The sequence below is a fragment of the Kwoniella shandongensis genome, chromosome 5, assembly GCF_008629635.2.
Source record: "Kwoniella shandongensis chromosome 5, complete sequence".
NCBI lineage: Eukaryota > Fungi > Basidiomycota > Tremellomycetes > Tremellales > Cryptococcaceae > Kwoniella > Kwoniella shandongensis.
Window position 1 is genome coordinate 1,562,661 of NC_089291.1, and position 21,798 is coordinate 1,584,458.

General features: G+C 49.2%; 10 protein-coding genes across 10 annotated transcripts; 5 read left to right on the plus strand and 5 right to left on the minus strand.

The window, feature by feature from the left end:
- Positions 1-163: 163 nt before the first annotated feature.
- Positions 164-1,598, minus strand: CI109_103244 (uncharacterized protein; the record flags this gene model as incomplete). The annotated part of the gene is made up of 5 exons (XM_032007207.1): positions 164-374; positions 442-521; positions 576-1,183; positions 1,243-1,406; positions 1,477-1,598. The coding sequence occupies 5 exons, from the start codon at positions 1,596-1,598 to the stop codon at positions 164-166; spliced, it is 1,185 nt and encodes a 394-aa protein (XP_031858561.1).
- Positions 1,599-3,248: 1,650 nt separating this feature from the next.
- CI109_103245 (uncharacterized protein) lies at positions 3,249-4,743 on the plus strand (the record flags this gene model as incomplete). The annotated part of the gene is made up of 4 exons (XM_032007206.1): positions 3,249-3,577; positions 3,639-3,762; positions 3,818-4,230; positions 4,287-4,743. The coding sequence occupies 4 exons, from the start codon at positions 3,249-3,251 to the stop codon at positions 4,741-4,743; spliced, it is 1,323 nt and encodes a 440-aa protein (XP_031858560.1).
- A 217-nt stretch (positions 4,744-4,960) lies between these two features.
- Positions 4,961-6,173, minus strand: CI109_103246 (uncharacterized protein; the record flags this gene model as incomplete). Its single annotated transcript, XM_032007205.1, has 3 exons — positions 4,961-5,678; positions 5,790-5,892; positions 6,095-6,173. 3 exons carry the CDS (start codon positions 6,171-6,173, stop codon positions 4,961-4,963), a joined length of 900 nt encoding a protein of 299 aa, XP_031858559.1.
- A 280-nt stretch (positions 6,174-6,453) lies between these two features.
- Positions 6,454-8,108, plus strand: CI109_103247 (uncharacterized protein; the record flags this gene model as incomplete). The annotated part of the gene is made up of 8 exons (XM_032007204.1): positions 6,454-6,514; positions 6,582-6,639; positions 6,703-6,880; positions 6,958-7,128; positions 7,233-7,348; positions 7,460-7,635; positions 7,696-7,843; positions 7,919-8,108. The coding sequence occupies 8 exons, from the start codon at positions 6,454-6,456 to the stop codon at positions 8,106-8,108; spliced, it is 1,098 nt and encodes a 365-aa protein (XP_031858558.1).
- Positions 8,109-8,265: 157 nt separating this feature from the next.
- CI109_103248 (uncharacterized protein) lies at positions 8,266-9,196 on the minus strand (the record flags this gene model as incomplete). The annotated part of the gene is made up of 4 exons (XM_032007203.1): positions 8,266-8,485; positions 8,606-8,725; positions 8,824-8,957; positions 9,083-9,196. 4 exons carry the CDS (start codon positions 9,194-9,196, stop codon positions 8,266-8,268), a joined length of 588 nt encoding a protein of 195 aa, XP_031858557.1.
- Positions 9,197-9,499: 303 nt separating this feature from the next.
- CI109_103249 (ribosome biogenesis protein YTM1) lies at positions 9,500-11,227 on the plus strand (the record flags this gene model as incomplete). Its single annotated transcript, XM_032007202.1, has 4 exons — positions 9,500-9,888; positions 9,962-10,628; positions 10,699-10,807; positions 10,914-11,227. 4 exons carry the CDS (start codon positions 9,500-9,502, stop codon positions 11,225-11,227), a joined length of 1,479 nt encoding a protein of 492 aa, XP_031858556.1.
- Positions 11,228-12,428: 1,201 nt separating this feature from the next.
- CI109_103250 (uncharacterized protein) lies at positions 12,429-15,116 on the plus strand (the record flags this gene model as incomplete). Its single annotated transcript, XM_032007201.1, has 17 exons — positions 12,429-12,465; positions 12,526-12,551; positions 12,621-12,650; positions 12,719-12,830; positions 12,901-12,956; positions 13,026-13,084; positions 13,160-13,318; positions 13,386-13,669; positions 13,736-13,793; positions 13,857-13,872; positions 13,936-13,984; positions 14,069-14,332; positions 14,396-14,455; positions 14,525-14,597; positions 14,655-14,721; positions 14,789-15,032; positions 15,100-15,116. The coding sequence occupies 17 exons, from the start codon at positions 12,429-12,431 to the stop codon at positions 15,114-15,116; spliced, it is 1,611 nt and encodes a 536-aa protein (XP_031858555.1).
- A 404-nt stretch (positions 15,117-15,520) lies between these two features.
- Positions 15,521-17,197, minus strand: CI109_103251 (uncharacterized protein; the record flags this gene model as incomplete). Its single annotated transcript, XM_032007200.1, has 7 exons — positions 15,521-15,663; positions 15,754-15,928; positions 15,986-16,140; positions 16,268-16,455; positions 16,758-16,949; positions 17,085-17,117; positions 17,169-17,197. The coding sequence occupies 7 exons, from the start codon at positions 17,195-17,197 to the stop codon at positions 15,521-15,523; spliced, it is 915 nt and encodes a 304-aa protein (XP_031858554.1).
- Positions 17,198-17,515: 318 nt separating this feature from the next.
- On the minus strand, positions 17,516-19,494 carry CI109_103252 (uncharacterized protein; the record flags this gene model as incomplete). Its single annotated transcript, XM_065967265.1, has 8 exons — positions 17,516-18,227; positions 18,279-18,398; positions 18,446-18,594; positions 18,653-18,955; positions 19,019-19,166; positions 19,226-19,254; positions 19,306-19,439; positions 19,485-19,494. The coding sequence occupies 8 exons, from the start codon at positions 19,492-19,494 to the stop codon at positions 17,516-17,518; spliced, it is 1,605 nt and encodes a 534-aa protein (XP_065823337.1).
- A 485-nt stretch (positions 19,495-19,979) lies between these two features.
- Positions 19,980-21,517, plus strand: CI109_103253 (uncharacterized protein; the record flags this gene model as incomplete). The annotated part of the gene is made up of 5 exons (XM_032007198.2): positions 19,980-20,175; positions 20,274-20,311; positions 20,367-20,550; positions 20,623-21,353; positions 21,419-21,517. The coding sequence occupies 5 exons, from the start codon at positions 19,980-19,982 to the stop codon at positions 21,515-21,517; spliced, it is 1,248 nt and encodes a 415-aa protein (XP_031858552.2).
- Positions 21,518-21,798: the final 281 nt, after the last annotated feature.

Sequence of the window (21,798 nt, forward strand, 5' to 3'; positions counted from 1 at the left end):
CCGGTACCAGCGTAACTTACAATACAAACGCAATCTGCCGCCGGCATAGACATGCTTTCGGTTAACCGTTGAATTACATGATCTTTGCTAAGAGCTATTTTCTATACTACAATATATTTGGTTGCGATTTTGTGATATTCACATGCTGAGCTAAGTAGCTTGCCTAAGTGAGAGTCGGTGGCAGAAAGGGCGGCGCGTAGACTACAAGTCTTGAAATGGCTACTTCTCGCCTCCTACGGTTTATGGAGATGGCTTCGCGGCGGAGTGTTCTTGGCAATTCTGAGGCGTATGCGGCTGATTTCGGAGACTCGGGTGCGGATGCTCTATAGGAGATGCTGGCCTCGCTGCGGGCGTCGGTCGCTGGACTCGGTGGTCTGCGTATCCGAATCAGTTTGATGACTATCGGTGGTGAAAGGGACTAGGGGATGTAAACTGACGGACGCAGCGGATCGAACTTCGTCAAAACACTCGAGGCAGCTCTGCTGTGTAGACCCTTGGACAGTCAGGGCTGCATCAGATGACTGCAAGAGGCACAATCGAGTAAGTGATCAGCCAGAAGCAGAACAGGTACTCACGTATGATGTGGCCTCGTAGCTTGGGTCGCAGACCAAGTCATCGGCAGGGAAAAACCTAGCTTTATCCTCCTCTGGTCGTGCTTCAAACTCTTCCAGCAACGAAAAGATCGAAGTGAGGTCGAGGTCTGGAGAATTAAACCAGAAGAGGTCGTCCTGTCCAACCGCACTTGTTTGGTCGTGCTCGATCGATTGCTGAGGCTCGACAATGACGGCTAAGTTCTGAAGCGAGGTCGGTGAGGACGGGGAGGGGAAAGTCGGTCCAATAGTTTGAAGAGTGGCAGTTGCAACATATATGTTGTCCGTCTCGCATGGTAGTCCGAGTGTTGCGAGCGGGTCCTCGAAGAGCCCGGCTGCCGCCATGTCGGGTGTCGCCCACAAAGTGGACATCACCCCGTCTTGCTGGGGGAGAAGCGGTCCATTACGAGCATATTGATGTATTTCGCTCTCATCTGTGTGGATAGGTGGCATCCTTCGAGGCCGGTCGTGATGTTGGCTACCAGAACTGAGGGCAGATGGATCAACTGGAGGCGGGTGTTTCGCGGATGATGCATTCCATGGCCCCTCTAACCAGGTTGGCGGACCCTTCGCCCTTTCCGCCTTTCGAAAGGCTGAGGGCGGGTGACTGGTGTGAGTCAAGGTTGACAATCTGGGAGACTACTGGACTCACTACGGCATGGACCTCGTGTCCTCTTGACTCGGGGCTTTGGCTCTTCCTCCCTCTCCGACTCTTCGCTCTTCTTTTTCTTCCTCTTACCAGCCTTGGTCTGTTTCGGAGTTTCGGCGATACGTTGATCAGCCTTGTTATCGCTAACGTCGGAAAGGGAGGAGTGGCTGAAAGGCTGAGGAAACAAGAAGGATTGGTCGAAATGTTGCGGATGACCCAGGTAGGGCAGAATGCCACTGAGCGACAGTGTGCTCGCAAGGACCGTGGAGCTCAAAATTATGCTCGCATTGGAAGAAGAAGGTTGCGGGATCTTCGTTGTACGGACCAGCCGTGGTATGGAGACCGTTAGACCACGACATTGTCGTGGAAAGGTGAATCGTGTGAGGCGCAAAGGATGATGTGTGGATAGTGGCGGTGGCTTGACAGTCCAAACGGTTGGAAGGGAAAAGAGAACAAGTAAGTCGAGTTGATTGTCAGTGTAAAGGAGAGGAAAGAGGAAAGATTGTCAATCAACTTTACACGTGTTGTGTGAAGTTTAGGGTGTTGAGTGATGAAGGATTAATCAATGATGAGGAAATGATGCCTCGTGTCGTGGTGTCCTCTAGTGTCATCAGTAATACAGTCGTGTGGGTTAATTTACTCATCCTTGAACCCTGTGAATCTAATCAACCAGGATGTTCTATGCAATGCTCGAGGTACGCCTTCTCACTCTGCATTCTGCATCAGCTGAATCAACATATGATGTACGAACACGTTGCGTTCCTCGTTGCTCCAAAAGGAAAGAGGTGTATCGAACCACTGCCAGGCACGAGACACCCACTGATATAAAACGTGGTGACACGACACCGCACGGACCTGTCATCCCCATCAAGATCTGAGCTAGAGTGTCAGAGCGCGTGGGAAAGTCTTTGCTGTTGGGGTTGGGGAATAGAGTGTCTGACCTGGTGGAAGGTTGGAAAATATACCAGTAAACAGTCGAGAGTCCCATAATGATACGATTGTGGTGAGAATAACAACAGCCGTCGTAGTTAGTGGGCTCCGCACGGTCTTCGCCAAAGGGGGTGGACAGATGACCTCTATCCATAGGTGTCAGCTCTATATCTTCCCATTAGTATGACAAGGCTTTTCTGCAAAGCGAGAGAGGAGCCAAGTGGAGCGAACGGAAGAATCTCCTTTGTATATTGCGCCGTCCTAGCAATGTATTCCAGCCGCGCAGGAGGCTAATCATTTGTATCGTTGCAGACGGGTCTGGTCAGCGATGAACCGCCTGAATGGAGCCAAGAACCAATGGGTACATGAGAAGGGATGATGACCAAACCATGGAATGAGTTCAGACTGAGCACGGACGCTACAGTAGAAGACTCCTCGATTTCAAGTGGTCGTCACGGCTGTAAATGAGCCGGAGGCAAAACGGGGTTACTGACGTGGATTTGTGATGAGCGTTATCACGGTCTGTCCCTGCTGCTAGAAATTTGGACAGACAACGATAGCATTTCCAGTTCCAACATTTTTACCTTCCTCTTCTTCCTCTTCTCTTCAACTCAAACAAACACACCGAAAGCAAGCACGTACGTATTTCCTAACGCCAGATCTCCTTCTCCCCCTACACTCTGGTACACAGATCCAAGCTGCAATATAAGATTGAGCAGTGATGAACACCGATGACGAGACCTAGTCTCTTCTCCTTCTCCCGACCCCTTGACCTCACTCTCTTATCCCGATCGACTTCTCACTCCTCGTTCTGAGGGGAGAGAGGTTGATCCTCGTGTGGATGAGAGGTTCAGTGGGTCTGTCGAGGGGTGGTTTGGAGATGGGAGAAGAGACGGTGACGATTGTTATACTAGTTTGGCGACTTTATCTTCTGAGCTCTACCAAAGTATACAGCTTTTGGATCCTGTGTACCAATCATCCCTCATCACCTGTCTAGTGATTTTCAAATGTGGAACGAAGTGCTGATCGTGGATTTTTCTCCACTTGGCACAGCTTGCATCTCATTGCTCGGTTGCGCCATGTCACCTTCTTCACCTGCCGGATCATCCTCCTCATCCTCTTCGTCCTTGTACACCAATACCCTCTTGGCCCTCCCCGACGGTCCTATTCCTCCTTCTCATCTCGACCTCACATCGCATTGTGTATCTCTACTAGGTGGATACCCTACATTCCCACCTCTTCCTGCTTCTGCCGCGGGCAAAGTCCCAGAGGAAGTACGATGTGGGGTTTGTCATAAACCCATGCCTTTATTGGCACAGGTTTACTGTCCGCCTGAAAACGGAGAGAATGACAGAACCATCTATGTGTGGGGATGCGCGAGAGTCAAGTGCCAGAAGAGGGAAGGAAGGTGAGCTGGTCTGCTTGTGTAGATGCACGAAGTACATTAGCTGACAATCAATCGATCGTAGTGTACGAGCGTTCCGAGCGTCAATACGAAACGAGGAGTATGTGCGGGATGTAGAGGAGAAGCGAGCCGCTGCGGAGAAGGCAGCGGCTGCCGAGCGGGAGAAAGCAAGGAAGAACCCCTTCACTGTGAGTTGACCACAAGGCATATTTCCTCCAGCAACGCTGACTTTGTCTGTCATAGATCTCTTCCGACTCTCAACCGAATGGTTCTGCCCTTTTCGGGACTGCCCAACCGCTGTTCGGTGCACCTTCCTCCGGATCGAATCCTTTTGCTGCTCCAGTCACCTCGTCCGAAGCACCTGATCTTTCCTCTCTATCTATATCATCCTCCACACCATCATCAAGCACAACACTTGCTCCGCCCCTTCCCGCCTATCAGCCTGCGCAATATCTGTCCACTATTGAGGAGTACATCCCTCCAGTGGAAGATATGGAGGTGGAAGAGGATGAAGACAGCGATGACGAGGCTATTGCTCAGAATGGAGGACTGGAAGAGGCGTGGGAAAAGATCTTGCCGAAAGGCGTAGATGAGGTGTTTGAGAACTTTGTGAGACGGTTAGAAGCAGCCGACGGGGGTTCCAAGCAGGTTCTGAGGTCAGCTACCTCGCTTATGTTTGGGATTTAACAGTTAGCTGACTGAATGTGTCCAGATATGAGCTCGGCGGTATGCCATTGCCTTATTCTACCCAATCACCAATATGTAAACGACTATTCCCGGGTGCCGAAAAACCTCTAGCGAAGGATGAAGAGCTCGACCTCGCATCATTGTACAACCCTTCTTCTGTACCCCCTTGTCCCCAATGTAAATCAAAGAGGACCTTCGAACTTCAGCTCGTTCCATCCTTGATCTCCGTCCTCAAGCCCAACGCAATTACGACAACAGGTAAACCTTCTGAAGATCAGAAGGAAACTAAGCCTTTGTCGGAGGAAGAAAGGAAGAAAGAGTTGGAGAGATTGGCAGCGGGTGTCAAGGGTGAGGACAAGAGTGCAGCGGAGAAAGAGGGCGAGATGGAATGGGGCACAGTGTTGGTATATGGATGTGAGAAGGATTGTGTGGGTCTCGTTGAGGAGTGGGTGGGAGTGGAATGGGAGACGAGCTTGATGTAGCCAATTATCTATAACTTGTATTTCGATTAGATGATTATAATACCATAACGATGCCAATGTTACGATCAATAATACTTTTGTCCAATCTGAGCAGATTTGCTTTTCCTTCAGGCATTGAGTTCAAGTCATTGAATCGTTATTGTCATGAAGATCAGGTATGTCTATAAAGCGGTGAGTCCACAAAGCGCATGTTGTTCCGCTCTGTATGCAAGCAGGTCTACTCCTTCGTTCTACTCTTCTTGCTCTTCTTCTCGACCTTCTCGTTTCCTTCTCCACTATCATCCTTCCGTTTTCGCTTCTCCTTCTTCTCTTTCTTCTCGACATCTTCGACATCCCCCTCCGCTTTTCTCTTCTTCCCCTTCTTCGTCTCTCCTTCAACGAAGACCGAAGCCGACTCTGCCTCTGTCTCAGCCTTCCGTCTCGCTTTCTCCTCTCGTCTAACTTTACGTTCTTCTTTACTCTCGATTGGCGATACGATGTCGTTCTCTTCCCCTACTTTCGCTCTACCTTTCCCTTTACTTTTACTCTTCTCGCTCTTCTCGCTCTTCTTCTCTTTCTTCTCCTTTTTTGCCTTCTTCTCCTTACGTTTCTCATCTTCACCTCCAGTTACACTTGCACTTGCACTCCCACCGATAAGATCCTCTTCCAAAACATCTTGCGAAACGACCACCTCGGCCTCTTCTTCCTCTTCCTCATGAATCAGAACCTTCCCTCTCAAGAAACGGGAATATAATCCCCTTCTTGCCAATTCACGTCCCGATCTAGCCATCGCGTTTATGCTCAATTTTGCGGGGACAGGTCGGGTGGGGACGCCGTTGGTTGTTACGCTGGCGGGGGGGAGGGTGGCCCATCCACTTGGACCGGGCTGAGAGGTCGGTGCGGGAGAAGAGGAAGGGGAGGGGGAGAAGAGGGTGGCGGCGGTTGCTGCGAAGATGCTTTTTACGTGAATAGAATATCAGCATGATACGAAGCAGGAATACGATCAAGGGAAGGTGGACTAAGATCTGGTAGGCGAAAGAAGTAGAAGTTGTGAAGACCCCACTCACTGGTCCCAGAAGGGCACGGCCTCATCACGGTCTTTCCCAATACCTGATAATGTCTTCTTCTGAACTACGGCGAGAGGACGAGTTGCGTGTCCTTGCTTGAGAGCTGTGGGACGTATTGCCAATTTGGGTAAGGGAGTGGTGATTGGTAGTGTTGTGAGTCATCAGTGAGTGGGAGGAAGGTGGATAGGGATAAAATACAATATCAGCGCAAGTTCCATATCAGTCATGATCATATGCCCGTCCAACAGAGAGGAAGCCTGAAGGACTGAAGATGGAGATGGCAGGACAACAGAGAAATCACCCACCTGTACCCTTTCCTTGCCATCCATGCTTACTCAGATGAGCAGCCGGGTCGAACTGTGCCTTCTTCGTCATTGCTACCATGATTGATATGATCAAATCATCAACAAGATAGCGAAGAGATATCAATAAGGACAACGATAACTTTCCGGTGGATCTGAAATTTAGGATTGAGCCTGATATCAAGTTTATCTCCTTGCTCATGCTCACGTGCCAGTTCAGTTCTGGAGAGCTCGATATCAGACACACTTCGATCAACCTCCATCCTGACTTTCCACTGTCTATATCTCTTGGTGCTCTATTTAATTCAACTTGCGTTCCTCCTTGGACACATACTGCAATTCCAACTACGCCGACAAACACAATGAGCGCTCCGTCTACCTCCACTCACCAAGCAGAGCTTTCAAATGGGCAAATAACAGAAGGTAAGCTGACAAAAGCTGGTTCATGTTAATCGCGCAAGGGGAAGCTTACATTCCGTATGTTGAATAGACGAAGCATCACTGTATGATCGTCAAATCAGACTATGGGGTCTCGAAGCCCAGAACCGGTCAGTCAGCTTTTCCTCTTGGGTCATCCATCTCCCGAAGACAAGCTGACGCGAGAAATGTAGTATGAGATCATCGACTGTCCTCATCCTTTCTCTCCGGTCACTCGCCCACGAAACAATCAAGAACCTAGTTTTGGCAGGTATCGGACGGTTGATCATCGCAGACGACGGAGTGGTGGAGGAAGAAGATCTAGGTACTGGATTCTTGTTTAGAGAAGAGGAAGGTGCAGTAGGGAAACTTGTGAGCTCCTCCCTCCCTTCCTATCTGCAGTGCGAGACAAGAAGGTCAGAGCTGACGTCAGGTCCGAATTTGATTAGAGGACCGACGCCGCTTTACCTCAAATAGCATCGTTGAACCCACTTGTATCCTTGACAAAGCTCGATACGCTATCTCCATTCGTCGGAGGTACAGAGGAAGAGACGGTGGAATTGCTGAAGAAAGAAAAGGTCGATGTGGTAGTTGCGCTGGACCTGTCGAGAAGTCAAAATGTCAGTGGACGTCTTCTACTCGTGTCCAGCTAAGTCGCCCTGGGTTACGACGATCGCTGGGGTTCAGTGATACATGGAGCAGACGCTGATTCCATTCGTAACAGGAAATTATCGATTCCGCGGCGAGAACAGCTGGAACAATGTTTTACTCTGCTGGAGCATACGGTTTCTATGGATACGTCTTTGCGGATCTCGGCGAATCATACGAATATGTCGTAAAGTGAGTCTTACGTGCATTCTCACTCACATCCACCCTTCGTCTTCTATTAGGCCTGCCAGATGCGAATGGTAGAACCATAATTCGGCGGTAGCTAACAATGCAATCTCGCAGCTCATCATCTGGGATCGCCAAGAAATCCCTATCATATGCACCATTGAGCACTGCTATCTCATCGTCTGCATGGTCAAAACCATCAACACAAACAAGAGAGGGGGGAAGTCCTTTCAGAGGTTTGACTCGAAATACGACAAAGAAGTTGTCTCCCGGCGTTGCTATCGGTATCTTGGGTAAGCCTTCTTTCTCGCTTTATGTCCACGAGGCACGCTAATATCTTCGTGCGTCCTTAGCGTTGTGGGAGTTCGAGCAACAAAAACAAGCATTACCTATCGGGGGTGAAGGACAGGTCGCGGAGCTCAAAGAGATCGCCGAGAGAATACGGCAAGAGCTGGGTGTGAACGCCAAGGCATTACCATCCATTGAGAACGAGATGATCGAGTGAGTAGAGGTTGCTCTTATCCTCACATGCTTGTCTTTGAAGGACATACGAGCTGACGTCGCTTGCCTGCGCAGACATCTCGCGACTCATGCCACACATTTCTTCCCACCAACACTGGCTGTCCTTGGCGGTCTGCTGGCGCAGGATGTCCTCCGAGCGTTAAGTAGGAAGGATAAGCCGATCGTCAATTTGCTTGCGGTGGATACGATGGGCGGGACAGGTACCGCGGCAAGTTGGGGTATGGGAGATGCGAGGGATGCATGAGTGGACGCGTGGTAGGGGTCGAGAGCACGGGAGAACGAGCAGTTGCGAGCTGGTTCAGATAGCGGACAGCGAGATCGAAGTAGAAGTAGAATATAGTACATGTTATATACATCCATGCCACATTATCATGATCATCATCAAAGTACATTATATCATATTACGCTGGCGAGGTCCCAGTCCCCCCTCCCAGACTCGATCGTCCTCTCGCATGACCTTGACCTTTCCGTCTTCCCTTCGCTACGTTCTCTCCTCGACCAGTATTATTCTCTTCGCCATCGTTGTCATCACCATCATCTTCATCTCCGCCATGATGGTCATTCGATTGTCCAGGGTCGGGCTTGGTAGGACCTTCCGCTGAAGGGGGTTTCTCGACTCGCCTAAACGTGAACCACACAATCAGTGACCCGATTTCTAGATAAACTGATTGTTGTCGTGTTTGTAAGGAAGGGGGATATCATTACGCAGATGATGTTTTAGATGGTGAGTAGATCACTCACCATGTTTCATGATGTTTTGTCCCTACTCTGATCAATTCATTGATAAAGCCCAAATCGTTCAGACGACTTCTGAATAGTTCCGTCTGCAACAGAGTCAAATATACCAGACATGTTGGATATCTATTATACTCCAAGTCAGCTTGCAACACGACCCTCAGAGCATGAAAGAACAACGAGAGAGAACCACATGATCTCAGCTGTGTGGGTACTGTACTCACATAATGAACTTTACGTATTCTGGTGATCTCCAGTATTCTAGATATCTCAGATAATTGAGGAAAGACGGTTTGGACAAGTATCCTTGGATAAATAACTCGTGCAGATATTGAGGATGCGCGAGACATTGTACGAACTGTGAAGAAACCGATTTATCTCAGCCTCCAAACTGCTACTTTGATGGACATCACGTCCTAACCCATACTTCCCGTCTAGCTCTGCTCATTTAGGATAGAGACGGGAAGTGGACAATCAACGTACCTCGAGTTCTGACTGAAACCTCACGAGATTGGCATGTTTCTCCGCTGTTCGCGGGGGTGCTTCCGACCCATCAGGTAGTGGTGGAGGCGGCAGTATCGTGGGAAGTTGCTGCATATTGCGTGTCGACTAAGATAAACATCATGCATACTGGTAAAGACAGCTTTCACTTGACTCTTGGTACACAGAAGCTACGAAGGAGTAAACGCGAATCACGTGGTTCAAATGGTTAACTTTCCCACGGTGTACATACGCACGAGGCACGCTCGTTGACAGGTTTGCTGCTGCTTTGAAATTTCAGAACAACCGTCTTCGTCTCGCAACAATCAACACTTTGCTACTTTGTTCTAAACGTTACAGCTCCCAAACTAACCTAGAGAACCGTCCTTCGAGCTCTCGTGTGATAAATCGTTCTACACGATGTCCGACCAACCGATGCCTCTCGCATCTTCTTCGTCAGCCGCATCTCGACAACTGCCTATCAACCTGTTCACTCGTTCTGCGACCGATGCCATCCCCCAATCTACCTACTTTATCCCAGCTTCATGGCGTCGATTCCAGCTCTCCGAACTGATCAACAAAGTCCTCTCCAACACGCCAGAGAACGGGAAGAAGCCTGTTCCCTTCGATTTCTTGGTCAATGGTGAGGTGTTGAGAGGTAGTTTGGATTCTTGGGTGAAGAAGAATAGAGGGAACGATGAGGAAAGTCAGATTGATGTGGAGTACGTGAGGAGTGTTATGCCTCCTGAGGAGGTAGGCAGAGTGGAAGTAGAAGATTGGGTCTCGGGTCTGAGTCTCGGAAGGAAAGGGTGAGTAGTCCATTCCACTTTCATGTGAAACCTGAGCATTGGACACCACCTGACAACGGGTCCTACTTTGTAGCTACGTTTTGCTTTCGTCATACCTCTCTCACGTCCAGGTCTTACCCCTTTCCTCCGCCTCGACTTCCTCCCCCGATGCGTTGTACACCCTCCCATTGCCGACTTCTCTCGGAGCTACTTCGTGTACCTGGATTTCCCCTCAATCACAGACCGAGGACATCCTCCTCGCTGCGGGAGGTATCGACCGACAAGTCCACGTGTTCACCATCCCTTCCCTCTCTCCCGACTCTATCTCCCCTCCTCGAGAGTTGTACAGTTTGCACGGCCACACTGCTCCCATCTCCTCTATCATCGGCAGTTCGACAGGTCGAGAGCTCATCTCAGCTTCTTGGGATGGTAATTTGAACTTTTACGTCTTACCAAACGAAGAACCTACAGAACATCAAATTGCCGCTGAACCAATGTCATATCTCCCCGGTCAAGGTAACAAGAAACGAAGAAAGTTGGAGAAGGACAACGAGAAACTACCGATAGAAGGATTGACGGATGGTGATTCGACAGGTGTAGGAGGATGGAGAAGAGTCCCCGATGGTGTGTTGAGAGGTCATCAGGGTAGAGTGGGCGGTTTGGTTTGGGATAAGTTGGATAGCGGGAAAGTTTGGAGCGCAGGATGGGATGGAAGTGTTAGAGGTTGGGAGGTCGAGACAGGTGCAGCGGGTGTTTTGAGGGTGAGTGAGGTCCAGGCAAAACCAATCGTTGGATGACTGAAACTGACGATCATCGCTTTTCGCCTCGCAGCAAGGTCCAGCGGACAAGGCAGCACTTTGTGTGGATCAATTCCAAGCAAACGGTACACTCGCGACTGGTAACATGGACCGAACCATCTGTCTCTGGGACACTCGACAGGGTGAGTCGGTCCTGAACTTTACGCACTGACCTCCCATTTGGGAAAGCATTGTTGTACACCGCCCTAATTGGTACTATTGCTGATGCTGTCCCGTTTCGTGACGTAGCCACCTCGCTCATCTCCCTTACTCTCCCCACATCTTCTCCTATCCCATCCATCACCTGCCACCCCACATCCTCATACACTCTCGCCTCCGCCTCGTACTCTGGTGTCGTCCAAATCTGGGACATCAGATCACCCAAGAACGCCTTATTCTCCGTCTCGAAAGCCCAGTCAAAGGCAGCAGAGGAGACAAGAAAGGTCACCAAGAATGGAAAGGTCTTGGGAGAGAGATTGTTGGCTATGGATTGGGATGGCGAGGTCCTTGTTGCCGGTGGAGAAGATGGGGAAGTCGGTATTTGGCGAGCTAGGGGAGAGTAGGACACCAAGTTGGGTATGGAACTATGCATTGTCCTTTGCATTTAACCATTTATTAGAGGTCGCCGTAGCGCTACGTGAGGGGAACAGAGGTACCCGATCTGTGGCAGTTGCACGGAACTTGTCGGACTCTTGGATCAGAACACAAGCGGCAGCGAGCACAAGCTGCGCTGTAAATAATGATCGTCTACTCTACAGCAGACATCGAGAGAAGGTATGATGTCTCCCATCGACGGTACAGTACAGGATGATTGAGATGGGATATTTACCGTCAACGCTCCCCACTTAATACCGATCCCTACAGACTTGGCTGACCGTGACTTGGCTGTTACTACTGTCGTGAATTTCGGACTGTCTGTCAAGCATAGGAAATCATCGGCGCGAAGACCGATCCAGTCAATCATTCATAATGCTTAAAAATACACACTAGCGGCAAGTGAACCGGCGGTTCAAGGGTCACGACAAAGCCATTGACGTCAAATTATTACACGCTAATGTATATGTTACACATGTATCCACTGTATCACTGTATCGCGTATTGTACATGTATTCGAGACGTTCTTCTTGTTCTTCTTCTCTGCGAGTTGAGAGTGTGCCCCGTTGCGGAGATCCCGAATTAGATCAGGATTAACAGCATTCAGTCGGCTGTTTTCACGTAAATGTCGCTTCTGACATCCCTTTCAATCTCGGCCGTATATGCATTTCACTCACGATTACCATATGGTACATAGGGAGTCCCTCGGGTCACCATCACACAATATGGGGTGAATGACGTCTCTACCTCATTTGCTATACCCTTACCATCAACGCTTACTGACCACCTAAAGACAGGGGGAAGGTATACCCTGTCTTGTTAACTGGACCAAGACGGCCCGGTGCGCAGTCTATCGGTCTGCAAATACTGTATGGGGTCCCTTTGGGGCGAAGCGTCGGGGCTAGAGGGGCCAAAATGCGCGTTGTACCGATGATGATGATGATGATGATAAGGACGGGGAAGGTGTTCCGGAGTCCTAGTCCCGACGAGAGGTATATAAGAAAAGAATGGGCCGAGGTCGTCGACGTGAACCCCGTCTTCACTTTCTTTTTGATTTTCGGGCGATACCAACAGAGTCTTGGGTTGACATCGATACTTGCTCATACCTCATCGACAGCATTTTTTGACTCGGGCTTGGACCTCACTGATTTGTGATAACGCAAGCGCAATATGAGACGCTCAATCGTCTTCTGTTTCTTCGCCGCGTGTGAGTCGACCTACGCTCGCCAACACCCCGAATTCAGCTGACATGATTTGTAACGCACAGTCGGCGGTTGGGTCTTCGGTTACGATGTATGTCGGACGCATTGCTACTGTCAGCGGAGTCATATACCTGTATGAGACTGATCGTGATTGTTGCAGATCGGTTACATCTCGGGATGTCTCATTATGGTGAGTGATCTTCCCGACTTCCAATTTCTGTAGAAGAACCGTTAACACTGTGAGATGAAACACCACAGCCCGATTTCATCTCGGTCATGCAACCTGGTGCAGCCTCACTCTCGTCCGAGAATCAAAGTATCATCACATCCCTCCTTTCGGCAGGTACATTCTTCGGTGCAATCTTACAAAGTGAGTCAAAATAGACAAGACTCAAAAGCCGTGGCGCACATTACTCGTACTGATGTAAGTTGTGTGGCAGGTTTCACTAGCGATAGGCTGGGTCGAAAGGGATCAATCTTGGCTTGGTCTGTGATCGTGAGTGGCAGAAATCTTGGTGACAGTAGTACAGTATGATGGGTGTCGTTACTGATATGGTACATGCAGTTCACAATCGGCGTCATTGTACAAGTCTCCTCGTTCAGTCTGGCACAACTCACAGCGGGGTATGTCCACGACATCGAATCTCGAGACTAAAACCTTGAGTGTTGGTGACTAACAACGATAAATCCGATTTTTAGCCGGTTCGTCGCTGGTCTGGGCGTCGGCGCTCTGTCTGCCATCGTACCACTGTACATTGGTGAAGCTGCTCCCAAGAAATTACGAGGTACTCTCTTGGTCCTTTACCAAGTCCAGATCGCTTCGGGAATGTTCCTCGCCTACATTGTCGATCTTGGAACGTGAGCCACCCAGTCTCCAACGGTAATTGACCAAAAAGGATTCTGACTGGTAGTTATTCTGTCGCAGACATCACTTGAGCGGTTCCGCGTCATGGCGAATCCCAATCGGACTCCAACTTGTATGGGGAACATTCCTCATGGCAGGAGCACTCATGTTACCCGAATCACCCCGTCTTCTCCTCGGTAAAGGTCATAAAGAGAAAGCTCTGAAAGCGATTGCGAGTCTCAACGACTGTAAAGTCGAAGACCCGCTGACTAGGGAGGTATTGGTGGAGCTTGAAGAAGCGATCAAGGAGGAGAATGAAGGTGGAAGTGCTGGATGGTTGGAATGTTTCAGCATGAGAAGTGCCAGTGAGTGCCTAATTGTCCGCTCTGGACGAGTGTGGGAAGCTAATGAGTTGAGTCTGTACATTTCAGTGTGGAAACGAACCTTGAACGGTTGTATGGTCCAATTTTTGCAGCAGCTCAACGGACAGTGAGTGGCTTTTGGGCTTACTCGACATCAGTCGGTCCTTAGACTGACATGCTTATCCCACAGGAACTTCTACTACTACGTATGTCTACAGCGTCTTTTAGGTTTCAGTCCCACCCATATTGACCCTTCTCTTCTCTCGCAGTACGGTCCAGTATTCTTCCAGAATGCAAAGCTCTCGCTCAACTCGTATGGTAAGTGATGTCCTCACAATAATGAAATGTGCAAATTTCCGTACGTAAACAAGGCTGACAAGCTGTCTTGTTTGCCCCGCGCAGAGATCCAAACTGTCCTCGGAGCCGTCTCCCTCGCCATGGTCCTCCCAGCAATGTGGACGATCGAGCATGTTGGACGACGAAAGTCACTCCTCATCGGAGCTCTGGCCCAAGCTGTCTGCGCACTCATTGCAGGTCTCGTGGGCCACTTCCTCACCGACGTATCGGGTTTGACCGAGATGCAGACCAAGACTGGTGGTCAGGTCTTGGTGGCGTTTGCCGTCATTCACGTTTCCTTCTACGCCTTGTTCTGGGGTCCTACTCCTTGTAAGTGTCACCTCCACCTCAGCAAGCGCATTAAGTTTGCTTATGCTGATGAATTGTCCGTAGGGGTCTTGCTGGGTGAGACTTTCCCTCTCAGAGTTCGACCCAAATGTATCGCTCTTGCCGGTGAGTCACATAATCTTTGAAATTACATTAGTCGAAGTTGATGGCTGACATCGTTCGAACATCTGGCAGCTGCTACCAACTGGCTTTGGAACTTCCTCTTGAGTTACTTCTCGCCTGGTATCGCTGACGAAATCGGACCTTTGTAAGTTGAAGAAGACCTGAGAATCTAGGGGGTCCAGCTGATCGGTGTACGACTCAGGATCCTCCTCGTCTTTTGCGGTTGTTTAATTTTCGCCTTTGTCTACGTTTTCTTCATGATCCCAGAGGTGCGCAACTCTCCCGGATCTGCCTTGTGTCTTGTGATCAAAACTGACGCTGAATTTGGACTCGCAGACAAAGGGTATCTCCCTCGAAGAAGTTGACGAGCTGTACCGAACCAAAGTCGCAGCTTGGCGGTCATCGTCTTGGACACCTTCGACCCGACGTGATGCGCTCAACGCTATCGAAGGTGGTGGCGGGAGGAAACCTAGTGATGCGACATTTGTAGGCGGATACGATAATGAGAAGAAGAGGAGTGATGAGCATGTGGAGCATGCGGCTCAAGCTCCTGGCCAATTTCCAGAGACAAAAACCGATCGTGAGTGCTTTAAAACAGCTGCACGATGCTGTACCAGTGAGCTGATGATATCTTTTCAAAATTCCAGCTCTTCATGTGGTCTAACGTCTCTCATAATGTGATCGTACCCGTTGTCATCTGACATGGAAGATCGCTCATCACTAACTTCTTTCACACCCTCCGATTCCTCCTTGTCCTTGTCTGCTCTTTCGATACCATCTCGACCATATATTCACTCTGTATCCTTGTCTCTTCTATGAGTTGGCAAAGGGCATAGCTGAGACGCTGGCCTGTGAAATAATTCCGTTATGTATCCATAGTTTCCCGATCAGAGTAGCAGACTTTTCGTAGCATTAGATATATAAGAGTAATTAGAGTACCAATGATTGATGCTGCATATGGACGAGTCTGTCATTTCAATGTTTCATTGGACTAAGTATAAGCTTCAAACCATGTCAAAGCCGAGCTATCTTCGCACATGCTACATACACGACATACACTGCAGATGCTTACAATCCCTTTGGCATGAGCACTCCTTCCGGTGCCGGGTTACTTTTCCTAAATTGCTCTGCGATGTCCTTCATAGGCACCCATTCTACACCTTCATGCTTGTTTACCCATTCGATAAATCGTTCAAGCATCATCAGGACGTCTGTGGGATGGCAAAACTCATAACGTCAACTAGCAGCTCTGCCCATCTCATAACGGACAAGCTGGCCCGAGAACCGGAGAGGCAACTCACGAGGTCGACCTGATACATCGGGATGGATAGTGATAGGCATGACGAATCCATCTGGGTACTCTCGATAGCAATATTCGAAATGGTCTTTCCACTTTTGTTCGATTACTTGAGGCGAGACGAATCCTTGGGAATTAGGAGCGGACTTTATGAACATCATCGGAGGGAGATCGTCGAGCTGTCGGCGTAGCGTCAGTTCAGAACCAAGACGCTAGTGATTTTGAAAGGCACTTACATCCCAGTTAGCAGGGATTTGAACGAGACCTGTTGTTTCACCCCGCTTCAGTGGCTCCATCCATGTTTTGGGCTTTTCGTCATAGTTGATATTCTTCCATGTATCGCCAACTCGGAGATAGTATGGCAATGCGTCGTGATGCTGGAATGAGTGATCTATGGGAAAAAGACGAAAGAGGCGTAAGTTATACCCTTCATGAGATTTCATCGCCTCACGCGGATTTCGTTGTTGGAAGGTAGTCCAGTGTGACACTCATGCACGCGACGGGACGCAGCGACTCACCATACAAGATCCCGTGATCCAACAACATCTTCGTCCCCTCCTTACTGACCTCCCACCATGGTGCTACACTTCCAACAGGCGGCTTTCCACAAAACTCAGTGAGCTGCTTGAATGTGTGTTCGAGGATATCTTTCTGTTGGTCGATGGACATGGCAGTTGGGTTTTCATGGGAATAGCCGTGGAGACCGCTGGAATGGTAGGAAGTGTGTCAGTATGACTGCATTCACCGAGTCACTACATCCGTCTCAAGGGCACCAGAGTTGCGCATCCCATATCCTCCGCGTCGCGAGACGCCCCTCCTCCCCCCCTCCCCCCCACCCATGTCTCCTCGCTGACCATCTCGAGCATTGAAGGCCCCCTCTGTTAGAAACCACCTTCGCACGGTCCTCCCACACGATCCTCTGCCGGTTCCGTAAAGCAACAGAGCAAGTCCGCACTCTAACGATCTAACCTCCCCCCTCATTGAATCAAAAGAGATGAGTTCACTCACATTTCATGTCCATCATCCCTGACTGCCGCCATCTCTTCCGGGAAGGTATCCAAACTATGTCCAGGGATAAACCACGTCGTTTTCATGTTATATTTTTTGAACAATTTCAACAATCGGGGTGTACCGACTTCACCTGCGAACATCCCTCGAGAGATATCACCGGGTGAGTCTTCGCCGCCGTACGAGCCGAGCCTGAGCAATAATCTCTGTCAACCATATTGTTCGAGGGTGAATGAGTGAGAGGATGGCGAGAGTCCAAAGGATGTAGGTATGTGGAGACAGAGTTGGTTAAGGAGGGAGAGGTGGGTGATCTCGAGCACAACATACCATCCCGACACGGCGTCCACATCAATACCGAAACTGATTATTTGAGGTTAGCCGACCTCGCGTAGGAAGCGGTGCCAGACTTACGATAAGAGCTTACGACCGCCTAGAGACATCTTGGAAATCAAGCTTGAACGTTTAGTAGAGTGATCAGAGAGTACAAAAGTAGATGAAATAGCGATAGACCGAGTGCTTTCAGCTCGTTATACCTATTTCCTGTAACAAATGGTCATCGAAATCGCATCTTATCAGTCGGAATATGGGCGGAGGGATAACCGGTAACCGCTCGCAATAAGAACAAGATAACGTCACGTGAATCGCTTATGTCGAGACAACGAGAGAGTCGCCAACAGGCCAACGTGAATGTATGTATGCATGCAAAGATGGGTTACAACAACAACAAGAACGACAATGTATGTTCTGCTTTACGAAATCTACCTTCCCTTGAATAGCCAATAGGTCGAAGCCAGAGCTAACCCGACAGGAGCTAAAACCACACCTGCCATTTCGGCTAATAACCATTGCCATCGTCTTATTATCCTCTTCCCAGCTACCGGACCCATCGGTACGCTAGCATCGAGATCATCATCGTCCGCGTTAGGCGAGATATTGTCTTTCTCCTCTTCTTCCTCGGTAATGTCTACCTTGCTATCCCCGTTTTCTATAGGAGGTGGTTTCGATTTATCCCCACCAAACGTCTTGATGGTAAATTTCGTGCGTTTGACACCGAGTTGCCAGCAGACTATCATTGTTACTAGTAATTTTGTTATCGTCACTCGTTCCACCTCCCATCGTTGAGTATAGACTTGACCGAATGAGAACAAAGCCCAATCGATTGACCTCGCGACCCTCATTTCGGCGGCGATCCACCTTGATGTAGGAGGTATGAGCAATTTGTCGGCCAGCTTATCGCCAATCAAGAATCGAGAGATCGCCAAATGCTTTTCGATCTTCGTTTTTCGTGGAGGACGCTCAGCAACGGATGCCAAAATACGATAAGTGGACGTCGCTCGGTAATCGTCAAATTCGAGGTCGAAGGAGAATAGATGCATTGTTACACATGAGAAGAGTTTGGAAGCGTTATTGACAATCTTCGGTCCGGTGTAGTGCGTCGCTAGTCGAGAAGGAGAGATACCAAGGTAGTACCTGCTTAAGGTCAGGACGGCAGCCAAATAAGAGAGTTAGAGACAGACCTACCCAATATGTCGCCAGACTGCCACATACGCCGCTTCCTCTTCTTCAGTCAGATGTATTCCTGACTTTCGTAGCGACCACAGTGGAGCGATAGCGAAAGATCCAAGCGTAGCCAGTAAGTCTCTGCGGCATGTCAGCCCGATTTTTCGTTTCATCACAGTGTAACTCACTCTTGATTGATCGGGACACCATCAACCTTCTCATCGTACTTGTTCTTTAGTCCCTTCTTATCCCGTAATCGCACTCGCACAGAAGAATGCAGCATCCTGACTCTGATTGTTGACTTCCATCCAACTCCCGTTACAGGCGTCAAATCGTTCTGCAGCCCATCAGCGTAATCCTAAATAAATACGACTCGATACTCAACTCTGACTCACCATATAGTCAAAGATAGCCTGCGTGGTCTCTAACAGTCTTCTATAAGTTTTATCCTTGGCATCTCCAGTCAAGTAATTCGTCTCCCTCAACACGCCCACGATCCGTTCTGCAGAGAACCCAGCTGCCAAGCTGAAATGCATCAAAGCCGACAAGATCTGAGCAGAATATCGCCAAAAGACCGCTTGGCCTGCTGCCACGGACGGTGGAAGATGTCGATTACATGAGCGAATAGCGTCGGAGGGTGTGGCGTCATCGTCAGATTCGAGAAATGCGGACAGGGGTTCTGGTGGAGATTTCGAAATCTGATCGTAGGAGGTGGTCAATCAATCGGTAATAATGAAGATACGATGCGAATCAACGCTCACCTGATTCCAAAATGTGATCACACACTCTGCTTGCTTTTCTTTGGGCAGCACAAGATGATCAAGGAGTATTTGTAATCCATCTTGGCCCGGTCGCAGATTCAGTGCTCTAACTACCGAATCGCACAAATCGTCACCTTCATGTCGCCACCTAACCTGGACCGATCAGCTTCCGTACAGTGCCACAATCACAACGAAATGTATACATACGGCTCTAGCTTTGAAGGAGGTAGACATAACTACAGCAAAGAGTGAGCAAATTTGATCGACTGGAAGGTAGAATGACCCACTTCGTCCCATTCCATATAGTAATCCCCCAAGGGGGATATCAAAGCTTCAGGCTTCAGATCTTCCAGCTGATCGCCATGAGTGATGATCGTATAATCAGAGCTCGAAGCGGAAGGTGGATCGCCGACTACGAGACCTACAATTAGCTCAGAGTCTATCAGCACACAGTACCAAGACTTACTGGTAAACATTTCACCCTAGTTGACAGACAGAGCAATGAAAGAGCGATGACAGCTTGAGAACAGTGAAATCATAAATCGTAAATTGGACCGGATCGCGTCCCTCCGATCGATGATCGACAGGGCGGGGTCAATAACCGAGAACTGTTGTTTACGTAATCAAAGTTAATTGTAATCCTCTTCAAATGACCATCCAAAATACGTACGTGACTTTGATGGTGGTCGGTCTCTTCGTCCTCTATGAGTTTGACAGCTTCGTGTACCCACGCGGCTCCAAAGGGCGAGTCTGAAGACGATTCCCAAGTCATCTATGCGCTAAATTGTCATTCTGGTCTTTTGTACTGTCAAACAGGTTGCGGTTAATATCCCCTCGGACATTACCGATGAAGACTAGGCCCCGCATCCTCAACCATTTGTTCATCGCGCGGTCTATTCGTCATCCAGCTTCTTTTCAACATCCTCCAATTTGCTCTTACGATACGAGATCGATAACGACCATGGCTTTACCTCTACCAGCATTGTCCAAAAATGGGGCAAGGTCTCTTGACAGTCTATTGAAGAAAGAGGTTGATAGTCGTGATGTGCCCGCGCTGTTTTTCGGCGCGACCAACGCAAAAGAAGAGATTTACTTCTCATGTGATGGAGATGTCAAGTTTGGCGATGAGGCGAAGGGGACGGTGGATGCCGAGACTAGTGAGTACCGATATGTTTCTCATGTCTCCGACTGCTGCGTAGTGTAAATGCGTCTACCGGTATTTACCTCAATGTGCTGAGCTTCCAATCCCCTATAGCCCTGATGATGTTCTCCATGACCAAGTTCATCACCACTGTGCGTACCTTCTCTCGCTGTCACAATTGTCGCATGAATGCTAATCACACGACAGATTGCTTGCCTGCAACTGGTCGATGAAGGAAAGATTGACCTGGAAGACTACGATCTCGTTGCGAAACATTGTCCCGAAATTGGCGAACTCCAGATACTAGAAGGCTACACCGACGACGGAAAAGAGATCCTAACCAAGCCCAAGAACAAGATCAATCTCCTTATGCTACTGAGTCACACTTCTGGTGAATCATACCGCCTACTATCGCTTGCCCCAATGTCAATACACTGACTTGAAATGCTTTGCATAATCATAGGGATGTCATACACCTGGAATTCCGCCAACATTGCTCGTTGGGGCGAAGAGCACAATCGTCCACCTTGGGGCAAGATCGAATCTTATTCTCAACCGTTGTTCGCCGAACCCGGAACACGATGGCAGTATTCCGTCGGTATCGATTGGGCCGGTATCTTAATTTCCCGCGTAACGGGTAAATCCCTCGAAGATCTATTCAAGGAGAAGATCTTCGAGCCATGTGGTATGAAATCGACTAGTTTCTATCCTACGGACGATATCAAATCTCGTTTGATGACCTGTTGTGAACGAGACAAAGATGGCAAAGTCAGAGCGCTGGACGCGCCACCCATGGGAAGGATCTTGGATGCAAGTAAGGTTGGACCGGTCCTTTCTGGTGGAGGAGGGCTGTATGGCACCGCTCGGGATTACTTGAATCTGCTACGAAATGTACTCGCTTCGGTAGATCCAGAGACGAAGAATCCGCTCATCTCGCCAAAATCGTTCAAACTCCTCTTCACGGACGTCCTGCCCTCAAACCCCAAAATCAAGGCCGATCTAGCGGGTATGGCGAAAGACCAAAACGTCCACGATTCGGCTTTGTTGACTAACGGGTCAGGCGGTCATATCGGACATAGTCCTGGGTTGTTCCTCACCTTGAAGGACTCGGCGAACGGTAGAAAGGCGGGGAGTGGGAATTGGGATGGAGCGGCCAAGACATACTTTTGGCTAGACCCAGCAACCGGTGTTGGAGTGAGTCGGTCTAAGGCAGTTCACAATGGTCTCGGAATACCACTAACTGATTGATTCGTCATTAGGCGGTGTGCTGTACGAACATCATGGCCAACAATCCGGACCCTCATAACAAGACTTTTAACCGGTTCGAGAGGACACTCTACGATGCACTTGAGGTGTAGTGATGCGACTTGACGGGATGAGAGGTCCTTACAGGGACAGGCAAAGTAGTTATAGGGTGTGTAAAGAGGCTATGTAGTCCAATATGAATGGTACATATCAAACAGCACGGTGTGGGGATCATCAATGCCAGAGTCAACGTCGATTTCAAACAGTCAGTGCAGTAGCCAAGTTCCGCCGGAAGACAGATAGCCGAGATGGTCTCGCGATGATCGATGACGATGAGTTGAACTCGGTCGTTCAACTATTCTCTTCGTTTTCTTACTCTGACTCTAGCACATCT